This window comes from Psammomys obesus, unplaced genomic scaffold, assembly GCF_907164565.1.
Source record: "Psammomys obesus unplaced genomic scaffold, mPsaObe1.curated_primary_1811, whole genome shotgun sequence".
Lineage (NCBI taxonomy): Eukaryota > Metazoa > Chordata > Mammalia > Rodentia > Muridae > Psammomys > Psammomys obesus.
In genome coordinates, this window is record NW_026592510.1 from 26,152,155 (window position 1) to 26,174,024 (window position 21,870).

General features: G+C 45.6%; 2 protein-coding genes across 4 annotated transcripts in view; both read right to left on the reverse strand.

Moving 5' to 3' along the window:
- The window catches only part of Ganab (glucosidase II alpha subunit), a 20,514-nt gene extending 4,773 nt beyond the window's left edge, over positions 1–15,741 (reverse strand). The window contains exons 1-16 of one of the 3 annotated variants that reach the window (XM_055613786.1): positions 15,667–15,741; positions 11,495–11,599; positions 11,256–11,364; positions 8,251–8,378; positions 4,968–5,147; positions 4,449–4,514; positions 3,613–3,682; positions 3,352–3,439; positions 3,168–3,264; positions 2,754–2,934; positions 1,968–2,121; positions 1,338–1,573; positions 1,119–1,245; positions 927–1,006; positions 556–699; positions 332–428 (exon numbers count right to left, since the gene is read on the reverse strand). In XM_055613786.1, coding sequence (XP_055469761.1) covers positions 332–428; positions 556–699; positions 927–1,006; positions 1,119–1,245; positions 1,338–1,573; positions 1,968–2,121; positions 2,754–2,934; positions 3,168–3,264; positions 3,352–3,439; positions 3,613–3,682; positions 4,449–4,514; positions 4,968–5,147; positions 8,251–8,378; positions 11,256–11,364; positions 11,495–11,599; positions 15,667–15,704 — 1,900 coding nt within the window. In that variant the 5' untranslated portion in view covers positions 15,705–15,741. Of the gene's footprint in view, positions 1–331; positions 429–555; positions 700–926; positions 1,007–1,118; positions 1,246–1,337; positions 1,574–1,967; positions 2,122–2,753; positions 2,935–3,167; positions 3,265–3,351; positions 3,440–3,612; positions 3,683–4,448; positions 4,515–4,967; positions 5,148–8,250; positions 8,379–11,255; positions 11,365–11,494; positions 11,600–11,727; positions 11,745–15,666 lie in introns of those variants that run through there. The other 2 variants (XM_055613788.1, XM_055613787.1) reach the window with 2 other exon arrangements.
- Positions 15,742–15,942: 201 nt separating this feature from the next.
- Ints5 (integrator complex subunit 5) lies at positions 15,943–21,240 on the reverse strand. The gene is made up of 2 exons (XM_055614191.1): positions 21,116–21,240; positions 15,943–19,073 (listed from the first exon to the last, which is right to left on the reverse strand). The coding sequence occupies exons 1-2, from the start codon at positions 21,193–21,195 to the stop codon at positions 16,094–16,096; spliced, it is 3,060 nt and encodes a 1,019-aa protein (XP_055470166.1). The 5' UTR covers positions 21,196–21,240; the 3' UTR covers positions 15,943–16,093.
- Between the last annotated feature and the right edge of the window lie 630 nt (positions 21,241–21,870).

Genomic DNA, 21,870 nt, shown 5'->3' on the forward strand with positions numbered 1-21,870 from the left:
AAAAAAAAAAATGGTGGCTGAATAGACAGCCATGGGTGCTGTGAACCGAACTCTTTTATCTTTGGTTGTGAGCCTAGCCTTTAATGGCTAAGCCACCTCTCTAGCCCATACTTTTTTTTTTAAAGCTGGTTTTTTTTGTTTGTTTGTTTTCACTTTTCCCCCTTTGAGACAAGAGTTATACTAAGTAGATCACAGTGGGCTAGACTACCCAGACAGTCTAGGTAGATAGACCTACAACTAAAGCTCTTCCTGACTCAGCATCCTTAAGGGCCAGGATTACAGACACTCACTCTCATGCACAGCTGACACAGCTCTATTTTCCAAGTCTTACCAAAACGTTGGGAGCCTGAGAAGAAAGCCCTACTCAGGACAAAGGGACGTTCTATGCCACCAGAGCGCTGTATTAGCCCATCAGCAGTTGCCATGTGCTAGGTAGAAAAATAAGACAGAGTGTGAAGAGCAAACACCATCTGTCATCTGGTGAAAAATACCCAGTCCTCGTATTTAAGCACTGTTCTCTCTTTGTCCACCAACTTTCCTCTCTTGGTCCCTTACCACATATAAGCCATAGATGTTATGGATGTCCCGGTGCTCCCAGCCGTCATGATGCACAGCATCCTTCAGCATGGTGACCTCAGGACCATTGAACACAGATGGTTCATTCATGTCATTCCAGACATAAAGGTTAGGAGCTGAACCCTGAAAATATAGGCATGAAGTAAGTATGGAAAAGAGGAGAGAAAGAAGTCAAACACTGTCAGAAATTTTCTAGAAATCCACAACCATGTATTTTTTTAGAATCCTCCCAGATCTTCAAGTTCCCATGAAATGTTATATGCACAACAAAAGCAACAGTATTGAACAGAAAAGCTTATTTATGAAGGAATGGTAAAAAAGACAGAAGACATAGAGACAGTCTTTCTTACCTGATAATTGTCAAAGCTGAACATTCTAGCCCACCAGGCCCTCATCCTTGGATTAGTGAAGTCAGGGTAACTAGCTGAGCCTGAGAGAGAAAAACAGCAACTGTCAATCCCCAAAGAGGCAAAAGCAAAACATAAATGTTTTTATCTCCTTGGCCTACCACCTGCCTCCCATTCAATTCTGGGCCTGCCTACCTGGCCAGCACCAGCCCTCATAATCAGAGCCATCCCGAGTTTTAACATACAGCCCCAGGTTTCGCAGCTCCTCGTGAACTCGGTAGCCAGAGTCTACCTTGATGTGGGGGTCCACAATAGCCACCAGCTGGGGGCAAAGAACAAAAGTAGAAATGGTCAGAGCTATCATGCTTCAACCTTACTGCAAGAAGACCAAATGCAGCTGCAGGACCCCCTTACCTTCCGCCTCTTGGAAGCCAAGTGCTCAAGCATATTGAGGGGCTGAGGAAAGCGGGTGGGGTCCCAAGTGAAGTACCGCTTGCCATCAGCATGTTCAATGTCCAACCATATGACATCACAGGGCATGTTGTGATCATCAAAACCCTGATCCACTTCTAAAACATCGGCCTCATCCCGGTAGTTCCAGCGACTCTGGTGGTAGCCGAGGGAGAAGAGTGGGGGTAATGCCTGGGTCCCTGCAGGTTCATCAAAGGATAGGGTCACAGGGACTGAAGAAATGGCTCAGGGTTTAGGAGCACTTGCTCTTCCAGAGGACCCAAGTTTGGGTTCACAGCACCAACATCAAGCAGCTCACAACCACCTGTAACTTCAGCTCCAAGTGCCTTCTTCTGGCCTCTAAGGGGACTCACATATAAACATGGCATGCATGGATGAGCACACACAACAAAAGGGGAAGAAAAGCAATCACAATGGGGATCAGATTAAACCTGATTATCAAGTGGAGAGAGACTAAAAGGGAGGTACAGTAGGAAAACAAGTGGGCAGATAATTTGTGAAAATGCACAAACCTAACTTCTCAAGAATAGAAAAATGAGGCTGTTGGCTGGCAGAAGCGAGACCATCACCTACCTGTGAGACTAGCATACTGCCGGAAGACATCAAAAACTGAAGGGCCAAGCATCAGAAAAACATCAATAATGCCACTCTCTGACATCCAACGGATGTCTGTCTGTGGAGTTTCCCCAGATCCTTGCAGGTAATCCAGCATCTTCCCAAACAAGGTCTACGAAGGAGACAGTCAGTTTTCATGGCAACTTTTGACAAAAGCAACAACTTTCTTCTAATGCCTCACTATGGTTTAAGAGTAAACTGTCATTTTCTCAAGGACACATTCACGGATCACACATCAGAGTGCCCTGTCATTTACCACTCCTGAAGCCCTCTTGCCTTGCAAACCATTGATACTTGTCTTCTTCCCCAAGACTAGGGATCTCTTTCTCTCTCTCTCTCAAGAATTATTTATTATGTATACGAATGCTCTATTTGCATGAATGCCGGTATGACAGAAGAGGGCATGAGATCCCATGTTAGATGGTTGTGAGCCACCATGTAGTTGCTGGGAATTGAACTCCAGACCTTCGGAAGAGCAGCCAGTGCTCTTAACTGCTGACCCTTCTCTCCAAACCCAGAGATTGGGGACCTTTTTAATCTCTGTAAGCAACATAACACATGCACCCTGAGTCCTCCTACAGAATGGACTGATACCAAATGAATCTTCTCAGGCCAGAAAGGCAATTACTAAGGACTGTCTCCCAAATAGGTTATGCCATTAGTGTTTTTACACTCACATCCCAGCATCCCTGTCTTAAGACCAGGAAGAGTCTTACCACATCTTTCCCCCTGCCATGGTCTCACCTTCCCAGCAGTGTTGGAGGATATATCAACCCATGTCTCAGCAGCATTAAGCCAAAAGATTCCCAAGTCTCGATGAAAACTGTGTGCCAGGAGCACAGGCACAGACCCATACAGAGCCATAGGGTTGTTCAGTTCATACTGGAACACATCCAAGTTGTACAGGCGATATGGCTCACCACCCCTGGTGGCAGACAGACAGACTTAGGCTAATGATTGTCCAGGTTGTGGCATATGCAAACACTACTCTACAGACACAGTTGAGAAAAGAAAAGAATCCTTCCTTAAAAGAAGTTTAAAATCAAGAAAGGTAACCTGATAGGAAGGGAAGGAATCATGCTTGTCTAGACTGTGCATCTGTATGAGCTCTGACTGCCTCCTGTTCCAAGCCCATGCTAATGTCACTACTGAACTCACTCAGTGACCTTCAGTCTCAGGCTGTCTGCATGCTCAGGGATCCCATACACATGTTCCATTCCTGGCAGAGAGAAGTCCAAACCTATAGATGTAGGGCCTGAAAGAAAAACAAAGGATGATTTACAAAGCTTCTGCCTGGCAAGATGTCCCTGTGGTCCTGCCAAGGACTTTCCCAGGCCCTTACCATAAGGCTTGCTGTCAGAATGAGTTTTGAATGTCTCTTCCCAGGCTCCTGGCTCATCTTTCTCAGCCTTGTCCTGGGTCTCCTCCGGCTATAAGAAAAGTGAACGGATACCCAATCATGTACCAGTTGTCTTTCCCCACTCTCATGTTCTAAATCTCCTCCTTTAGGATGACACCAGGCTCAGTTTTCTTGTGGGCCTTTACACAGCAGCCTCCCTGTCAGCCCTATACCCGACCCCAGCCACCCATCACGTCAACTTGCCTTGTCACCATCCCCAGGTGTTGCCTCAGGCTGGGCTCCATTGCCTTCAGCTGGGTCTTTTGATTCTTGCCTGGAAGGTAGGAGAGCTGTCTGCTCCAATCCAGAGGGGGCAGGGACGAGGGGCTAATGGAAGGAGGGGCAGGGAATAGAGAGCCAAGGGTCCAAAGAAATGAAAGCACTAAAGGAAGGGACTAAATGTTAAAGCTTGGGAAGTGACCCCAATGAGCAAGGTTGGGGAAAGAACTGACAAGAGAAAAATGAGGAGTAAATGCCAGCAGGAAGTACTTTCTATACACAGGCCCCAATCAGCAGCCTCTGCTAGTATCTAGAAGAGACAGGCAGGGTGGTTCAGTGTCCTGGGTTCTAAATGCCAGTCCTGGCTCTGTTGCCTTCATAGAGAAAAATGAGATTTTTCCTGATCAGGCTTTACAAGAGCCTAGTTGGTCAGACCGGAAAAAGCCTCTCCAGATACACTCTGGGATTTCAAAAGGTTTTGCCAAAGAATGCTTTTCAAAGGCAGCTGGCAAACAGTTCTCTCCAGGATCTCATATGTATTCCAAGTGAGAGCCAGGAACCCCAGCAAAAACGAAGCATCCATCCACCCCTTAGCAAAGCAATAAGTTTCCTATATTCCTTAAGGGCTTCCAGCACCCATCTTCCTCCCAAAGGGCTCCCAGCCAGGGAATAGAGAACAAAGACCAAAATACCAAAAATGGGGAAAGACAAATGGTGAAGAGGAGGGAATAGAAAGGTCTGGGGCAACTTCCCCAGAGGGCAAGAGTGAGGGGTGGGTGAGGGAAGAGGAACAGATACAGTACCAGTGGCCGTGAATTTACCTAGAGAAAATGTTCTTGATCTTATCCCACATGCTACCGAGCGTGAGACTAACTTTATCCGAGAAACTGGGGCAGGAGGAGATGAGTAGGTAAGGGGGAAGGAGGCACAAAACCAACACAAAAACAGAAACATAAAAGTGAGTTTCAGTAGACAAACTTCCAGAGGTGGGGGAAAAAGAAACCAAAAATAAATGAATAAATAAATAGGAAGAAAATAAACTAGGGGAATGTGATGATGTGAGAAGGGGAAGGAAAGAGGAGATCGAGGCAGACCTCCCAGAGGAGATGCCCAGTGTACAGCTCAGGGACAAAAGTAACTGCCTCCTGATCTGTATAAGAAAGAGAAAATTGGAACCCAGATCTGGTTTTTACCCTCTCTGACACAGTGTCTCCTACCCTCCCCTATGTAGCTGCCCTATGTAGCCGCCCTGTGCCCCATCTCTTCCCCAAAACACAATACCAGACTCTGTAATATTTTTAGGCACAATAAATTCCCCAAAGTCCCCACCCTGTACTCACGGGACCTTGGGGGCCCTCTGGTGCTCAAAAGCCATAAGTCCTCGGGCATTGACACTGAGTAGGAGGCTGCGGTCCTCTAGCAGGTCAAGGCGGAATGGTCGTGCTGTCAAAATGATTTTGTAGGGTCCCTCAGCCACTGTTAGCTCCACACTGTTGTCATCATGGCCAGAGATAGAAAGCCTGGAAGAGAGACCAAAGGAAATGCATGACTAAGCAAAAGCCAAGAGACCTGCTACAGGTAATAGTTCAAGGAGAAACAAACCCATTAGAGCCTTTCTCTAAACATTTTTGGGGATTGCCAAGATGACCCTGCAGACAAAGATGCATGCTACCAAACCTGATCACCTGAGTTCAAGTTCCAAAGACCTACACTGTAGAAGGAGAGAACCAATTTCCTAAATTGTCCTCTGACCTCTACATGCAATAAAATTTCATTTTTTTGGTAAGTTTCTACTTATTTTGTGGGGCAGGTTAGCATGTGCCACAGTCAATATAGAGAGGTTAGAGTATGACTTTTGGGAGTGTGCTCTGTCCTTTTCTCATGTTTAACCCAGAGATTCAACTTAATTCCTTAGGCTTGGTCAGAGGTGTCTTTACCTACTAAGCCATCCTACTGGCCCCAAAATAAATAAATTTTGGGACTGGGTATGGTAGCACAGATCTGTAACACAGGACATGGAAGCCAGAGACAGGACTACCTCAATTCTGACCACATTTGTCTAAAGCATGCTTCCGCCACAGCACAGCAAGATCCTCTATAAAGAAAGTGTAAAGTAAAAGGTTAAAGAGATAAGTTAAATAAAATGCTTGCAAAAGGACCTGACTTTGATCCTCAGAACCTACATAAAAATGCTGAATATAGTGGGGCACACCTGTACTCTCACTGCCAGAAAGACAGAGACAGGTAATACTGCAAGTTAACTAGCCAGCCTAGGCTACTTACTAAATCCCAAACCAGTGAGAGACCTTATCACAAAAAAAAAAAAAAAAAAAACTTAAAAAGGTGAAAAAAATTTTAAAAGGGGGACACATCCTAAGGAAAACCAGCAAAGGTTGTCCTCTAGTCATCTCTCTCTCTCTCTCTCTCTCTCTCTCTCTCTCACACACACACACACACACACACACACACACACACACACAGCAACTGGGGCTGGAGGAAGGGCGCATCAATTAGCACATACTGCTTTTACAGAGGACTGAGGCTCAGTTCCCAGTGCCCACATCAGGCAGCTCACAAGCTCCTCTACCTCCAGCTCCAGGGACCCTCTAGCTTCTGAGGGCACCTGCACTTACATGCACACACCCATACAACAGTACCTCTCAACCTGTGGGTTGACATCTTTTGGGGGGACCAAACCACCCTTTTGAGGGAGTCAAACAACCCTTTTACAGAGGTCTCCTTAGACCATGAAAAACAGATATTTACATTACAATTTATAACAGAAGCAAAATTAGAGTTATGAAGATACAATAAAAATAATTTTATGATTGGAGGTCACCACAATATGAGGAACCATATAAAAATGTGGCAGCATTAGGAAGGTTGAGACCTAATTCCATACCCAGATACATATGAATATAAAAACAAGTATTTAGGGACCTGTTAGAAGAGGCACACTTGTGCTCAATAGGCCACTGGGGTCAGGGGACAGGATTTAAAATAGAAAAAAAAAATATCTTAGCCTGTGTTAATTGTAGAAAGAGGCTTCATCATGACATTTTTATACAAACATATGTATCTTTGTCAGGTGTAGTGGTGTGTATCTTTAATCCTAGCATTTGGGAGGTAGAGTCAGGCAGATCTCTTTGTCTGAAGCCAACCTGGTCTACACAGTGAGTTCTGAGACAACAAAAGCTACATAGTTAGACTCTAAATAAATAAAACCTTAGAAGAAAATAGAAATATTTTTCTAAGATGTATACAAAAATTTTCTTTTTCTTCTTGGTTGCTATTTATGTCTTTAATTTATAAAAAAGGGTTTATGCCATTTGTGGTGGCAAATTATGGTAGGATTTGCTGAAGGAGGCATAAGCAGGAAGATCACGAGTTCGAGGCCAGCCTGGGCTACACATTTTTTAAAAAGGGGGAGGGGATCACAAACAGGTATGGTGGCACATGCCTTTAATCCCAGCACTTGGGAGGCAGAGGCAGGAAGATTTCTTTGAGTTTGAGGACAGCCTGGCCTATAAATCCAGTCCAGGATAGCCAGAGCTACACAGAGAAACCCTGTCTCCAAATGCAAAAATAAATAAATAAATAAAATCTGGTTTCATTTTATAGCCTAGACTGGCCTCTAATATCTGGGTTAAAGAAATTCTCCTACCTCAGCCTCTGAAGTAACTAGGATTATAGATGCCAACCACCATCAAGGTCTGCAGGAGTTGTTTTTATACTGCTAGGGATTACAGCCAGGACCTCATGCAAACTACACAAGTGTTCCACCACTGAGCCACATCCCCAGCCCAAGAGACACTGTTCAAACAAAGCAGTATGTGCTCATATCACAAGATAGAAAACTGACTGACACATCAACCTGACAATATTAACTCTAAAAATTTGTGTTTATCAAAAGATACCTTTAGGATCATCAAGAACATTCAAGTCTGAAAAACTGCCTCCATCCAGAGGCTAGACACCATGCATCTGAATACTGTTATGGTGTCTTGACTCCAAAACAGAAAAAGTATTCTAGACAAAACCTAAGAAAATCTAAACAAATAGAGGCTGGGTTAATAGTGCAGTGATACCAATTCATTAGAGAAGACACAGGAATCACAGTAATATTAGCAAGCACACAAACTGCACCATCTACCACACCCAGCTTCAACTTTCCTATAAATCTAAAACCACTGAAAGTTAGAGGAGGTGTGTGTGGTCATGGAGATTGAAACTTGAGCTTTGCACGTGTTAAACAAGTGTTCTACTGCAGAGCTATGAGCTCCCCAGCCCTGCTATTGTGATTTCCTTTTTTTGGAATAACTTCAGCACAGGGCCTAGCAAAGTACTCTGTAACTGAGTTGCATCCTTAATTCCAAGCTGTCTTTTTTTTTTCCCCCTTCAATGACACCTTTAGTAAATTAAAAAGTTACAACCTGGGGGAAAATGTATGTGTAATATATCAGTGAAAGGAAGTAAAACAGAGGAAGGAAGATAAGCTGGAAAGGCTGGAGGATGAGGTGCTGGTCACTCAACTATTTCTCTTGTGCAAGAAAGTAAGTTACCACAAAGACTCATGAGGGAGGAGAAAGGGCAATCAGACAGATATCCTCAGAAAAAATTTACCGAGCTGTGGGGGGATCAGCCACTAAAACATCTGGCACTCGGTATCGAGGCCGCCGGGGCTCCAGCTCATCGATCCTGATCCGAGTCATGTTCTTCTGAAGGCCCTGGAGCTCCAGCACAAGCAACACCTGCAGAAACAGAAATCTGAATTTGGAGGAACAAACCAAACCACAAACCACACCACGCAAATCCCTCTGAATCCTTTCTCTCTGAGATGTCAATTCTCAGCCTTTTGACTACTGTTTTGATTTAAAACTAAACTACATATATATTTATATTTTAATTTACTCACTTTATGTACATGAATGTCTTATCTACAAGTATGTATGTGCACCGTGTGTGTGCCTGGAACTCACAGATGTCAGGTCATGGTCCTTGGAACTGTAGTCGTGGATGGATTACTTTGTGAACCACCATATCGGTTCTGGAAACCAAATCCTTCTTAATGGTCCTTCTTAATGAACACCAGGTGTTCGCATGCCTTTAATCTTAGCACTAGGGAGGCTGAAGCAGGCAGATCTCTGAGTTTGAAGCCAGCACCGTTTACAGAGTGAGTTCCAGGATAGCCAGGACTATACACAGAAAACTTGTCTGAGAGTAGAAGGGGGGAAACAGGGCTGGAGAGATGGCTCAAAGTTTAAGAGCACTAACTGCTCTTCCAGAACCCAGGTTCAAATCCCAGAACCCACATGGCAGCTGACAACTGTCTGCAACTCCAAGATCGGACACCCTCACACAAACATACATGCAGGCAAAACACCAATGCACATTAAAAATATAGGTAAATAAAATATTTTAAAAGATTAAAAATAAAAAACAACAGGTTCTCTAAATTACCCAGATTTCTCTCCAGTTCTCTTAATTTGTGTTAAGAAAAGATCTCACTATACAGCCCAAACTGTCCTGGAATTCATGACTCTGCATGTCTCTGCCTCTTGGGATTAAAGGTGTGCACCATGCCTGCTAGCTTTTGCTTTTTAACAGGAGCTCATGTAACTCATACTGGTTTTGAACTTACTATGTAACTGATTGGTGCTGGTCTTAGAACTCTTGACCTTCCTGCCCCTGTCTCCTAAGTGTTGAGATTACAAGCATGATCTACCACACCCAGCTTCAGTTTCTTAAACTTTAAGTTGCAACCCCTACCACACTGTATAACTGAATGTTGGGATCATGAAAAAAAAAAAAAAAAACTGACAAAGGTAAGTGGTTTCTCATATGAAATAAAAAAGTAATTCAGAATCAAACATGTGGAGCGGGATGCAGCTCAGTTCGTAGTGTATTTGCCTACGTCAAGATTAGCACAACAAAAAACCTGCTGCATTGCACACTCCTGTAACGCAGAAGATGAAAACACTAAGATCAGAAATTCAAGGTCTCTCTTAGCTACAAAGCTAGTATGAAGGTAGCCTGAATTACCTTGATAGTCTCAAAAATAAAACAAAAAATTAAACTCATAGTGAATGTAGGGTTTCCTATCTGTGCTCATGTTGTATCACCCAACTTCACTGAAGCCTTAGATCTCAACACACAATATGTACTCTGTACTTCACATACCACCATGGCACACCATGCCAATGAACATTCCTAAAACACGACATCAACTATGGTGTTTTTACTATACAAAGTTTTCTGCTATGACAAAAATATGACATGGTGGCAGTGCACAGCTTTAATCCTAGCACTTGGATTAAAGGCAGAAAAAGGCAGATCTCTGAGTTTAAGACCAGCCTAATCTACAGAGTTGAGTTCTAGGACAGCCAGGGCTACACAGACAAACTCTGTCCCCAAAAAACCTAAAAATAGACAGCTTACACTTTAAAACTTATCAGACATGGTGGCACAGCCCTTTAGTCCCAGCACTTGGGAAACAAAAGCAGCAAGAACTCTGTAAGTTCAAGGACAGTCCCAGAATATATACATAAATGACTGCTATATGGATTGCTGGCTTGAGTTTTGAGCTTCATAAAAATGCATTTGAATTCAAAAATAAGTTTTTGCTTGAGGTTAGGACAATTTCTGAAGTATGCTATTTTGTACTATGTAGTATTTATATGAGGCAGAATTCTCAACTTTGAAAAGCTCTGAATACTGTAGTACAGTGTATTTCACATAAGACTGAAGTCTTCATATAAAGAAAAGCACATCATCTCATTGAATACAACTTTCCTTTCATCATTAAGAGTGGCAAAAGCCTTCAATCCCAGCACTCAGGAGGCAGAGGCAGGAGGATCTCTGTGAGTTCAAGGCCAGCCTGGTCTACAAGTGAGTTCCAGGTCAGCTAGGGCTACATAGTAAGCCCATCTCTTAAAAAACAGAAACACAACAAACAAAAACAAAACACAGAGCCATTCAGTGGTGGCACATGCCTCTAAGCCCAGCACTTAGGAGGCAAAAGCAGGAAGACCTCTGAGCTTGAGGCCAGCCTAGTCTACATAATGAGTTCGAGGGCAGCCAGAGCCACACAGAGAAACACTGTGTCATAAAGAAAAAACAAAAACAAAACAAGATAGGGTAAAATTATAAGTGTATCAAAGAACTGTTATAAAGTAAATTTATAGTTTACTTAAGTGTTTAATTTGTACACATCAATCTCTCCCTCTCTCTGAGTCATAAAATTTTCTTTCAAAAAAAACTGTTTCATTGAAAACAAAAGAAGTTTATAAAGTTTAGAACCTAAGATTAGATTTATTCTAAAGTAGAGGTCTCAGGGGCCAGAAAGACAGTTCAAACTTTAAAGAACACTGTCTGCTCTTCCAAAGGACCTGGGTTTGATTCCCAGTACCCACATACTGGCTCAAAATGGTCTATAACTCTAGTCCCAGTAGATCCAACATACTCTTCTGGCCTCCATGGGCATTACACACACACATATACATGAAGGCAAACCATTCATACAGATAAAAAAGGAAGCCTCAAGATCAGCCTGACACAAGACATTGGTTACTAGTTTCTTTCCCAAGTTACCACCCATTTCCCTATCACTCTTTCTTGTCGTGCCTGACCTTGGTGACTTCATGCATCAGATGGACTGTAAGAGCATCATGACCAAGCTGCAGGGTGTCCAGCAAGGCACGGTAAGGAGAGAGGCCTGGCCGAATGCTTCGCTGCCGTCTGCCAAGTCCAACAGTTGGGAAGTAGGTTAGAGGGCATCTCAATATCCTTAGGTCCCTCTACTTACCTCTTTCTTATACCACCCACCTCCCACATACCCACTTTCTAATCACCTCTTCCAGAAACATACTTGCAAAAGGAACTCTCATCACAGGTCTTAAAGTTGCTTCTATCCACAGCAAGGGTAATCCCCAGACAGACCCCTAAGCACGCCAGCACCAAACTTAACCAAGACCTATGGAAAAAGCGAAGGAAAGAACATTAAAACTTTGGTCAGGAAGGGCCTCACCTTCTTGACATAACCCTAAAGACAGCTTATGAAAGGGAATCCCATTAAATAGGAAAAAAAAAAGCAAAGCATACCAACGATAAAGTCAGCCCTGAGTCTGGCATGGTGGTACACGCCTTTAATCCCCGCACTCAGAAGGCAGAGGCAAGGGATCTCTTTGAGTTTGATGCCAGCCTGGTCTACAAAGCTAGTTCTAAAACAGCCAGGACTACATAGTGAGGTCCTGTTCTCAAAGGAAACATTTTTAATGTAAGAGAAAAGTTAGTCCTGAAGGGATGGTTCATTCACAATGTTCCTTCAGAAGGTCGAGAAAGTGGACAAAGCATGTATGGCCTTCAGAGGCGGCTGCGTATTGACTGCAGTTACATCATCCTCTCACGAGGAAAGGAGCAGTAACAGTCAATCCCAGGAGAAAAGAGTGGTATCATTGTGCACTTCAGAACAACAATGCAAACTGTGCCTTCCAGGGATAAAACGTTAGATGGAACTAGTCTTCTGGTCACAACTCCTGAGGTCCCAGCTTCCCTTAACCACTAGGCATCCAGCTCCTTAGATGTATATAGTTCTGCAACTTCAAAACAAACTACCATCACTATCTGTGGCCTAAAAGAGGAATAGCTGAAAAACATGCGGAGCCCTAACAAACTCAAAGGGTCTAGCTAAATCATGTATCCCTAGGTTTCAAATTACTGCAATTTTAAAAGAACTGGCCTGAAATAGGGTCTGAGTAAGTTCCCTATGGCATGATAAATGCTTGTAGCACATCATGCAAGGGTAGGATTTGGAAATCACCTGAGCACAGGAGATGAATCTGAGCAACAGAGTAAGTATTTAAAAAAAACATAATGCATAAACAAATATTCCCTAACTCCAATGAGTAACCAGGACTCAAACTACTTTTTTTACATGCATTTACTTTCCCCCCTTTCTTTCACTGTTTTTCTTAGACAATGTTAGCTTAGGGATTTTTTTTTTCCAGACAAGAAAATTTAGGCTTCAAAGGGTCAATCATCTATGATCTTTGAACAACTACTGAGGGGTGAAAATGGCCTCGAGCTTAGTCCTACCTGACCGTATTTCTACAGAAAACACAGTACAGTACACTAATGATTAGCAAAATAGATCAGACCTGCTGCACTGAAAAGCCAAAACTTGTCACTCTGAAATATGCTATCAAATGAAAGACTGTAGACTAACAGCCTCATTTAAATAAATTTGTTTGAGGCTAGAGAGACAGCTTGGTGGCTAAAAGCACTGACTGCTCTTCTAAAGAACCTGGATTTGATTCCCTGCACGTCTGACAATTCACTACCTGTAATTTGCTTCAGGGGATCCAATACCCTCTTCTGGCATCAGGCACACACATGGGGCACAGAAATGCATATAAACAAAAAAATTTTTTGAGAAGAAAACTTGTTAGTTTGAAGGATATATTTACCTAATAAATGAATACTAAACAGGGACTCTCAGATTTTAGTGTCTATTAATACATAAAACCAGGCAAAGACAGAGGCAAGAGGATTTTTGAGTTTGAGACCAGCCTAATCTACAGAGCAAGTTCCATGACTACCAGGATTACACAGAGAGACCCTGAAACCCTGTCTCAAAAAAGGAAAGAAAGAGAGAGAGGAAGGAAGGAAGGAAGGAAGGAAGGAAGGAAGGAAGGAAGGAAGGAAGGGAGGAAGGAAGGAAAGAAGGAAGGAAGGAGAAAAAAGAGGAAAAAAGAGAGAAAAGAAAAGAAAAAAAAAGGAAAAGAAAAGAGAAAAGAAAGTACCAAGCAACTCTGCCAAGTTTGGTGGCACAGACCTATAATCCAAGTACTTGGGAGGTAGGAATAGAAGAAAGGAATTCAAAGTCACCCTCAGCTACACAGTATGTTTGAAGGCTAGCCTGGGCTATGTAAAACCCTGTCTTGAAAATAAGAAAAGAAACACTTGTTATGTGCATTAAAAAAAAAACACTGCCAAACCTTGGACCACAAGATTTATTGACTTTAATTTTTTTGGTGTTGAGGAATGAACTCAGGGTGTCACTCATGCTAGCAAAACATTTAGCTACATCTCTAGCTTCTAACATCAGCCTCAGAAAAAGTTCTTCCAGTGACTATGATGTAAGCAATACAGGAATGCATCAGAAGTGTTCCACAGGGAGAGGAGAGAGGATTAACAAGACCGCTTAGTAGAAAAGGGCACTTGTGGCCAAGTGTAACATCCTAACCTTGATTATCCAGGACCCACATGGTGGGAAGGAGAGAACCAACTCATTCCATAGATGTACAGAGGTAAATGCACTACACACAAGCGAAATAAATGTAAAAAAAAAAAAAAAAAAAAAAAAACAACTCATTTTTAAAAAAGGTGGGGGAGCCAGGCATAGTGGTGCACAGCTCTAATCCCAGCACTTGGGAGGCAGAGGCCAAGTCTGGGCAGGTTAGCGTAGACTGGCAAGAACCCCCGCCTTAAAAAATAAATGAATAAAAAGGGAGTGGGGCAGGGCGACACAGGAAACGTGGGTCTTAAGCAATGAAACCAAAAAGGGGCCTACTGGGGGCGGGAGAGATGGCTCAGTAGTTAAGAGCACTGTCTGCTCTTCCAAAGGACTGGGTTCAATTCCCAGCACCCACATGGCAGCTCACAGCTATCTGTAACCCCAATTCCAAGGGATCTGACACCTCTACACTAATACACATAAAATCAAAATGTTAAAAAAAAAAAAAAAGGGCCTATCATCTACAGTTATCCAACCTCCAGATCTACTTGGAAGTTAGAGAAAATTACCATAGAGTGAGGTGAATGTCTTGCAGTCACCAGGTCCTGTTTGATCCTCAGAAGCACCAAAAGAAATTTTTAAAGGGGATCAGTTACCAAAGGAAGTTCCCTAGAAGTAGAAAAGTCTGGAAGGCTGGCAGGCAGCCACAAGTAGTGAAAAAAACCTAGCCAGAAAACTGTGAAAACAGTAAGAACCAGTGCATTAGGCTGAGAAGTGTAAGTTCTGGTAAAACAAGCAGAAGAAATGCTATTAGAAAAACCTAACCATAAGGCATATATTCAACCCCGGTACCGAGGAGTGGTTGCTACAGGACCCTTGAGCACACCAGCCTCATGAAGTAGTGAGCAGTTTAGCTCACCATAAAATAAGTTTGGAAAGGTATCAGTAAGGATATGATTTCTAAAGGATATTTTCAGCTAAGACTTGTTGGCTCTAGGAATTCAGGGATGCCTTAAGCACCCCAAACAAAAGGTGTTCACATGTCAAGAATGAACTTTAAGTCACACCTGTTTATTGGAAAATAACTGAGTATATGATTCACCCTTTTTACACTGTTGCTGACAGTACACGTCTCTCCCAACCCTTTACATCCGTTATGTGTACTGCGCTTTGCGGCGCTGATGTGCTTCCAAGCTTTTTAGGTTCTAGAAAAACTCCAGAGCGCAGACCAAATTATTCGATACATGTTGTGTTTGAGCAACATTATCCATGCAGACTGAGAACTTACTGGATCCTGTCCCAGCCGTGCCCAACAAACGAACATTAATGAAACTGGTCGAGGCTGCTGGGAAGGGCAAGAATGCAATACAGGACAACCTGCCCATCGCAGTGCTCCCGGCCTGGAAGAGTAGTGTGGCAACAGGCTGCTTTATCACAGGCTGCGATGCATTTCGCCCCCCTACCTGCCCCGACGGCCCTGCGCACTGCAGGAAGGTGGCGAAAGTATTGACCACCACTAGCCGCCAAGGGAAAGGAGGCGTCTGGGAGAGGCCAAGGCGAAGGAGAGTACCCAACTTCAGCTTTCTAAGCCACCCGGCGAGATCCATGAGCCCCACAGACAAGGGCCGCAGCGACTCGCGAATCTGCCTGTGGGAGGCTGAAGCCGGAGGCCGCTACCATGGGGACAAAGAGCTCCTGCGAGACCAGGAGTGGCGGGGTGATGGAAAGGCATACAAAAAGAAGGAATATGGGATTTGGGGGATTTAGGGGCGTCTGGGCACGCCCCCGGGTTCCGGGCTCCTCACCGCCTCCTACGCGCCGCCACTGCCGCTATCGCCGCCATCTTGTACCGGGTTTGCTCCTTGACCCGAACCTACCCGCCCCTGCGCACGTTGAGCCACGTACCCTAGTGCCCGCCCTTTCCGGCCTTCTGATTGGCTTGTCCAGAGTGCGGCCGGACGTCTGTACCATTGGCCGAGCACATTCTAAATTATGAATGGGGCGTGGCTTAACATCCCCGCCTCTGCGTTTTCAGATTTTGGCAGCTTTCCGAGTCAGATAGAAACACTGGACTGTTTGTCTCAACTCGGGAAATTTTATTTAGAAAAAATGGTGAGGTTTGAAAAAAGTGACACCACTCATTACGTACGGATTTAGAAGCTTCCACCCTTCTGTAGCACCTTAGTCTCCTCTCTCACTGTTCAACCTCCCAAGACTTCTGGAGAGTAAAGGTCAAGTCCCCTGCCGAAGCAGAGTGGATGGTGAAGGTGCCTGAAAACGACCAGAGAAGAGCCCCAGGCGATCGATGTTGCGGTGGAGAACACTATGCAGTACAGCCAGATGGGGTCCTCCTTCACCTCCACCTTCCCTGGAAAAGTCCCGGATGAAGCGGCCACGCTCAGACTGGAAGATGAACTTCTGGGGCAAAGGCCCATGCTCCCGAAGAAAACCCCAGACACTAAGCAGCAATAGACGCACTTCAAAAGGTGCCAGTTGGCTAAATACCTCGTGCATATTACCCAGGGCTGGTGGCAAGAGGCTTCCCTCAGCCATGACTGCCACCAGAATGCAGGATGCCTCCAGGTGCCAGGGGGAGTGAGTTGTATCAGGATGTCGAGAAGCTTCCCAATGGCTCAAGAGGGCAGCCAGCAGCCCCCGCAGCAGCACGGAGCAGTAGCACAGGGCTGGGGGAGCAGCTGCTACCAGCTTCAAAAGCTCAAACAACAGGGGTTGTTCCCGGAAGCGTCGACCAATGCGGAGATCCCGCTCCACAGTGGCTCGCGCATGATCCTCTGGGGGCCAGGCCAGCTCAGCACCAGCTGCATCAGGGCACACGCTCTCCACTAAGGTCACTGCAACTGCTTTGGCTGCCTCTGGGCTCAGTGTGGGAGCCCCCCAGCAACCGTCACGCTCACTGCTCCCAGGTGGACTGCAGCAGTGCACTAGGAGGCTAAGGAGACTCTGGGTGTTATAGATTACTTCCTGATAGTTTCGAGATTGAACAAGTTTAGGTGGCTTTAAGCCACGGCCGATGACTCCAGCGTGGAAAACTGACCAGATCCCTCCAGGACCTGGCACAGCTGCAGTATGCCTCCGGTTAATGTCCAACAAAGAAGCAGATGCCAAAGGGGTTGAGACAACAGAGAGAGCCTCATTGTCCCCATCCATTTCCCCTCCAAACAGTTCTGTGTTGCCCCGATGTAAGGCTCCCTCAACTAGCAGCTGCAGAACAGCCTTGAGCCCAGCTGGAGATGTCTGAGAAAGGCGGCTAAGAAGCTGGGAAGCTGAGGCCACACCAGGAGGGCCATGCAGCCTTAGAGAAGCAAAGAAGCGGTGCACCCCAGCTCTCACTAGTCCCAAAAGTTGGGAAGGGGAAAGAGCTTCTGAAGGAAAGGGACATATTGCCAAGAGGGAGGCAGCAGCTTCCGCTACTTCCTCCTCTGGGTGTAGCAGGAGAGGAGCCAGATCAGACAGGTGGGCTGAGGCAGACTCCCCAAACCGGGCCCCTAAGGTTGAAGGGCCTTCACCACCCTGCTGTTCCCAACCCACTAACAAGGCCAAATTACGAAGAAACCGAGCTGTGAAGGGAGGCTGTAAAGTCCCTGCATGCACTCTAGCCAGGCAGCTTCGAAAGGCCAGGGGAAGAAGGCCGGAGAGACTAACCACTAGCCCTGCGTATAGCTGGGTTGCCAAACTCAACTCTTCAGGACTTCGGGCTCTGCTCAGTAGATGGCCCAAGGCCTCAGGTCCACAGCTAGGTCGAGTATAGACAGACAGTAGGCCCAGTAGCTGGTGCTGCCAGAGGAAACGCTTCCGTTCCAGCCGTAATGTTTCTCCACACAGCTCTCCAACATGGTTTCTTAATGCATCAAGAAAGGGCACTGGACGAGGAGGTGGGGGTGGGCCCAGCACCCCTTCTCCAGGAGACCCTCCCCGATGATGAACCAGTTTTTGTAGATGTAGCAAAAGCAGCTGGATCAGCCGGTCACAGGCCTCTCTTACAGTGTCTGGCACAGCCAGGCCCTGGGTAGTAATGACTGAAGCAGGCATAGCTGTGTCCACTAAGAACTGCAGCAGGCGGTAGGCACCAGTCCCAGAGGCCTGGCTCACCAGATGCACAGCCAGATTTAGCATGTTGTCCAGCTCCTCTCTGGGGAACCCTTGCAGGTGTTGTTGTAGCTGGCTTAGCACTGCTGGGGGCTTGAGGCAGTCCACAAGTTCTCCAGAGACTGTGCCTAGCAAAGCTGGTGACATGACTGCCAGCTGCAACAGGAAGGGAACTGTGGCCTGAAGAGAAGGCTCCCCATTTCTGTTCCCAGTACCCCCTGCTAAGCTATCATGGAACATACGCAACAGTTCCCGCCGAATGCTGTCTCCATGGCGGGAAGCCAGATGCCCTAGGATACCTACAACTGAGGCAATCTTGGGTACCCTTTTTTCCCCAGGGATGGCAGGAGATCCAGGGAAGGGGTCTGTAGAGGGGGTTTGAGAAGAGTTTCCACCACAAGCACCAGCTCCTCCTCCAGCCCCACTGTGGACACAGAAGTCCTTAAGGCCACAGGAGAGGACTCGAGAGATGATGGTGCCAGGAAAAGAGGAGCCAATATGGGCCACAACCCAGTCAAAGTGCGGGGAATGCTGGACAGAAGTGTCCAGCAAAGCATCCACACATGCATCTGGGCAGCTACCAATGAGAGCTGACAGGCACTGCACATAGATGTCCATTAATGTGCGGGTGGCCCTACAGCCCATCCACAGCTGCAGCAGTTCATTGAGAGAGCCAGTGGCATGGGGAACACGCTGATGCTGACCTGAATATGTGCTGCTCAGCTGTCCCATAAGGTCAATGGACCATGCGCTAATCACAGGTGCCCAGGCCTTTGGGTTGGCCCGGATAAACTCACACAGCACCTGCTGCACTTCATGCACCACATCCTCTAAGCCAGGTCCACCAGTAGGGACATGGGAGGGTGGAGGCGGACGGAGATGAGGTGGACCAGCCACAGGACTTTCCTCTAGAGCAGCTAGGTGGGCCCGGACACTTTCATCAAAAACACCTCTCAAGTGGTCCAGCACAGCAGCCCGAGCAGGTGGCAAAGAACGGAGCAGGAGAAGACCACATCGAGCATGTTCACGAGCTGAGAGCTGGTGACCCAGAATAGGGTCTACACCCGTCAGAAAAGCCTTGATTTCTTGGGACAGCTCCTGAGCACTATAAGGAAGCAAAAGAAGAGACTCAGAACACTGGGAGATGTTAGGCAAGCTATATTCTTTCCATGAGCTTTCTTTTTATGTATAATAGGGTAAAACATCCCGAATAAGAATTTATGAATGGGAGATGAGGGAGGCGACTACAATCAGAATGTAAAGTGAATAAATTAAGAGAGAATAGTACAGAAATAATAAATCCTTATTTTTCTGAAAAAAAAAATTTGAAAGTTCAGAAGCATACCTACTTCTGGTTCACCTTAGTCGTTCAGTAAATGCTGTTTCTCTTCAGCAACAACAATCACATCAACGTTATTTTAGCTTTCAAATATCCACTATCTTTTTTTCTTTTTCAGTACTAGATATCAAACACAGGGCTTTAGGCATGCTAGGCACTAAGCTACATTCCCAGCACCACTTTTAAGTACTTAAATAGTATTTTTTCAGTTCTGACAACAATATGATTAGACTATTATGATCCCATTTTACAGATAAAGAAATCAAAGTTAAGAAATCAGGTTGAGGGGGCTGGAGACATGGCTCAGGGGTTAAGAGCACTGCCTGCTCTTCCAGAAGTCCTGAGTTCAATTCCCAGCAACCACATTGTGGCTCACAGCCATCTATAATAAGGTCTAGTGTCTTCTTCTGACGTGCAGGTGTATATGCAGATAGAACATTGTATGCGTAATAAATAAATAAAATATAAAAAAAAAAAAAAATCAGGTTGAATGGTCCAAAAAGGCAGGAAACATTTCTACACCCTTAAAACACAGAATCCCATTCTATTGCAGCGCTGGTACAAGGTAAGTACTCAAAGAAAATTTGTTGAACTAAATATATTCTGAGATTCCATACCTGTTTTAATATCTTCCCAGCCCCCTCTACAGCACAAGCACCCTAGAATCTCTCAATAGACTGGAAATTGTAAGCCCTTAACTAATAAAGTTCTCCCTCCCAAAAGTGGTGCCTGCCTTTTCATATTGTACAAGTATTCAATTCGGCCAGGCCCAGGAATGGTGGTGCACACCTTTAATCCCAGCACTCAGGGAGGCAGAGGCAGGGGGGATTGCTGTGAATTCAGGCCAGCCAAGGCTACATAGAGAAACTCTGTCTCAAAAAACCAAAAAGAATTCCACCAGAATTGGTACAGGCTTTTAATTCCAACAAACAGATCTGAGTTCAAGGCCAACCTACTTTACATAATGAGTTCCAGGATAGCTATATCTCTCCATAGGGAGACCCTGTCTCAAAAAAATAAAAAAGAAAAGCCAGGCAGTGGTGGCATACACCTTTAATCCCAGCACTTGGGAGGCAGAGGTAGGCAGATCTCTGAGTTTGAGATCAGCCTGGTCTACAGACGGCCAAAAGTACACAGAGAAACCCTATCTCGGAAAAACAGATAGAGTCCTAGCCATGAACTAACTGAATTGACCACCTTCAATGTACCGAGAATCGAGGGGAAATCCCAGGGCACAGATGAATAAGCCTTTCAATTCTTCCCCTCCCCAAATACATAAGGTCTGCCTTAGAGGTTCAGAAGGCAATGTTGAGGAAGTAAAACCCCTTTCCTCTTACTGACTTTTCTGTCAAAGACAACAGCGTTCTCTGGGCTGATAAGGTTCTGTGCCATCCCTCTGGTTCAAAAACAAAAGGGCACCTCAAAACGAGGAAGGTGTGCAAAGGAAAGACTGGCACATATATTGAGACTTCGAGCCTTGGTTCCCAAGACACTCTCCATGTAGTGAGAGCCTCCTCAGAGTACTAGAGGCAGAGAGGCTGGGTTCTCAAGAGTCCTGATGTCCCCAACTGCTGGCAAAGCAAGGCCGGCGAAGGAGACATTGAGATCTCGAGAACCAAGGGCAGGGCAGGGCAGGCAGTGCAGCCCAGAGTTTTTAGTGAGGCGGTCCCTGAGTTCCGGGAGGACGCGACCAGAATCTCTGAGAACCCTGACGCGGGTTCTCAAGGTAGGATCCGGTTTTCTGTGGAGAAGGCTGGGCACCCGCGCGGAGCCGCGCGAAGAGGGGGGGTACGAGGGGCTCTGACTACCTGAGAGGCGCGGGACCGTGGGTGGCGGGGGCAGGCCCGGGTGGCCCAGGGGCCCCGGGAGGGTCGCACAACGCGGACATCCCGGAGCCCTACCCGGAGCCTGAGGCGGGAGCGGCGAAGCACAGGCGACGCATGCGCGCTGACTGGAAACGCGACAGAAACCAGCGACCCCGCCTCTCAGGAAAATCAGTCCGGCCAAGTACGAAGCCCTAGTACTTTGGTTCCGGGTCGCATCGGTCACAGCGATAACTTGCTTGCCATCCTCACAAATTTCTCCCCCACCTCAACCCCCAAGGGCCTTATCCACACATGAAAGCTACCTGGGATTTTCATTTACAATGCGATCTAATTATTTTTCCTAACAGTCTTAAACGTGTAACTCATGAGCTTTTAAGAAACAAGCATAGATCTGACCTTTCTGACTCACATCTTTAATCCCAGCACTGGAGGCCAACCTGATCTGCAAACCAAGATCCAGACCAGACAGGGTTACATGATGAAACTCTGACCTCCAGGGCAGAACAGACAGGGCTAAAGACTGTCCCAAAAAACAAAACTAACAAACAAACAATACACATTGATTCACCAAACTGGACTTAGGCGGGATCATTATTTTGCTTGTCAGTATGGGATAAACAGGCATTTCTCTGTCTTTGCCAGGATGTCATGATATATTTATACTCCAAGGGTATGGTTATATGGTTAATGAACTGACTATGAATGTAAGAAACATCTGGTAAATGTTATATATTTTT

What these genes read in the sequence shown, in the direction of transcription:
- Ints5 (XM_055614191.1), bottom strand. Translation starts at nt 21,195, where the DNA reads ATGTCCGCGTTGTGCGACCCTCCCGGGGCCCCTGGGCCACCCGGGCCT. An exon ending in CACGGTCCCGCGCCTCTCAG is followed by an intron (nt 19,074 to 21,115) that starts GTAGTCAGAGCC and finishes GCTTCCTTATAG; the next exon opens with TGCTCAGGAGCTGTCCCAAG.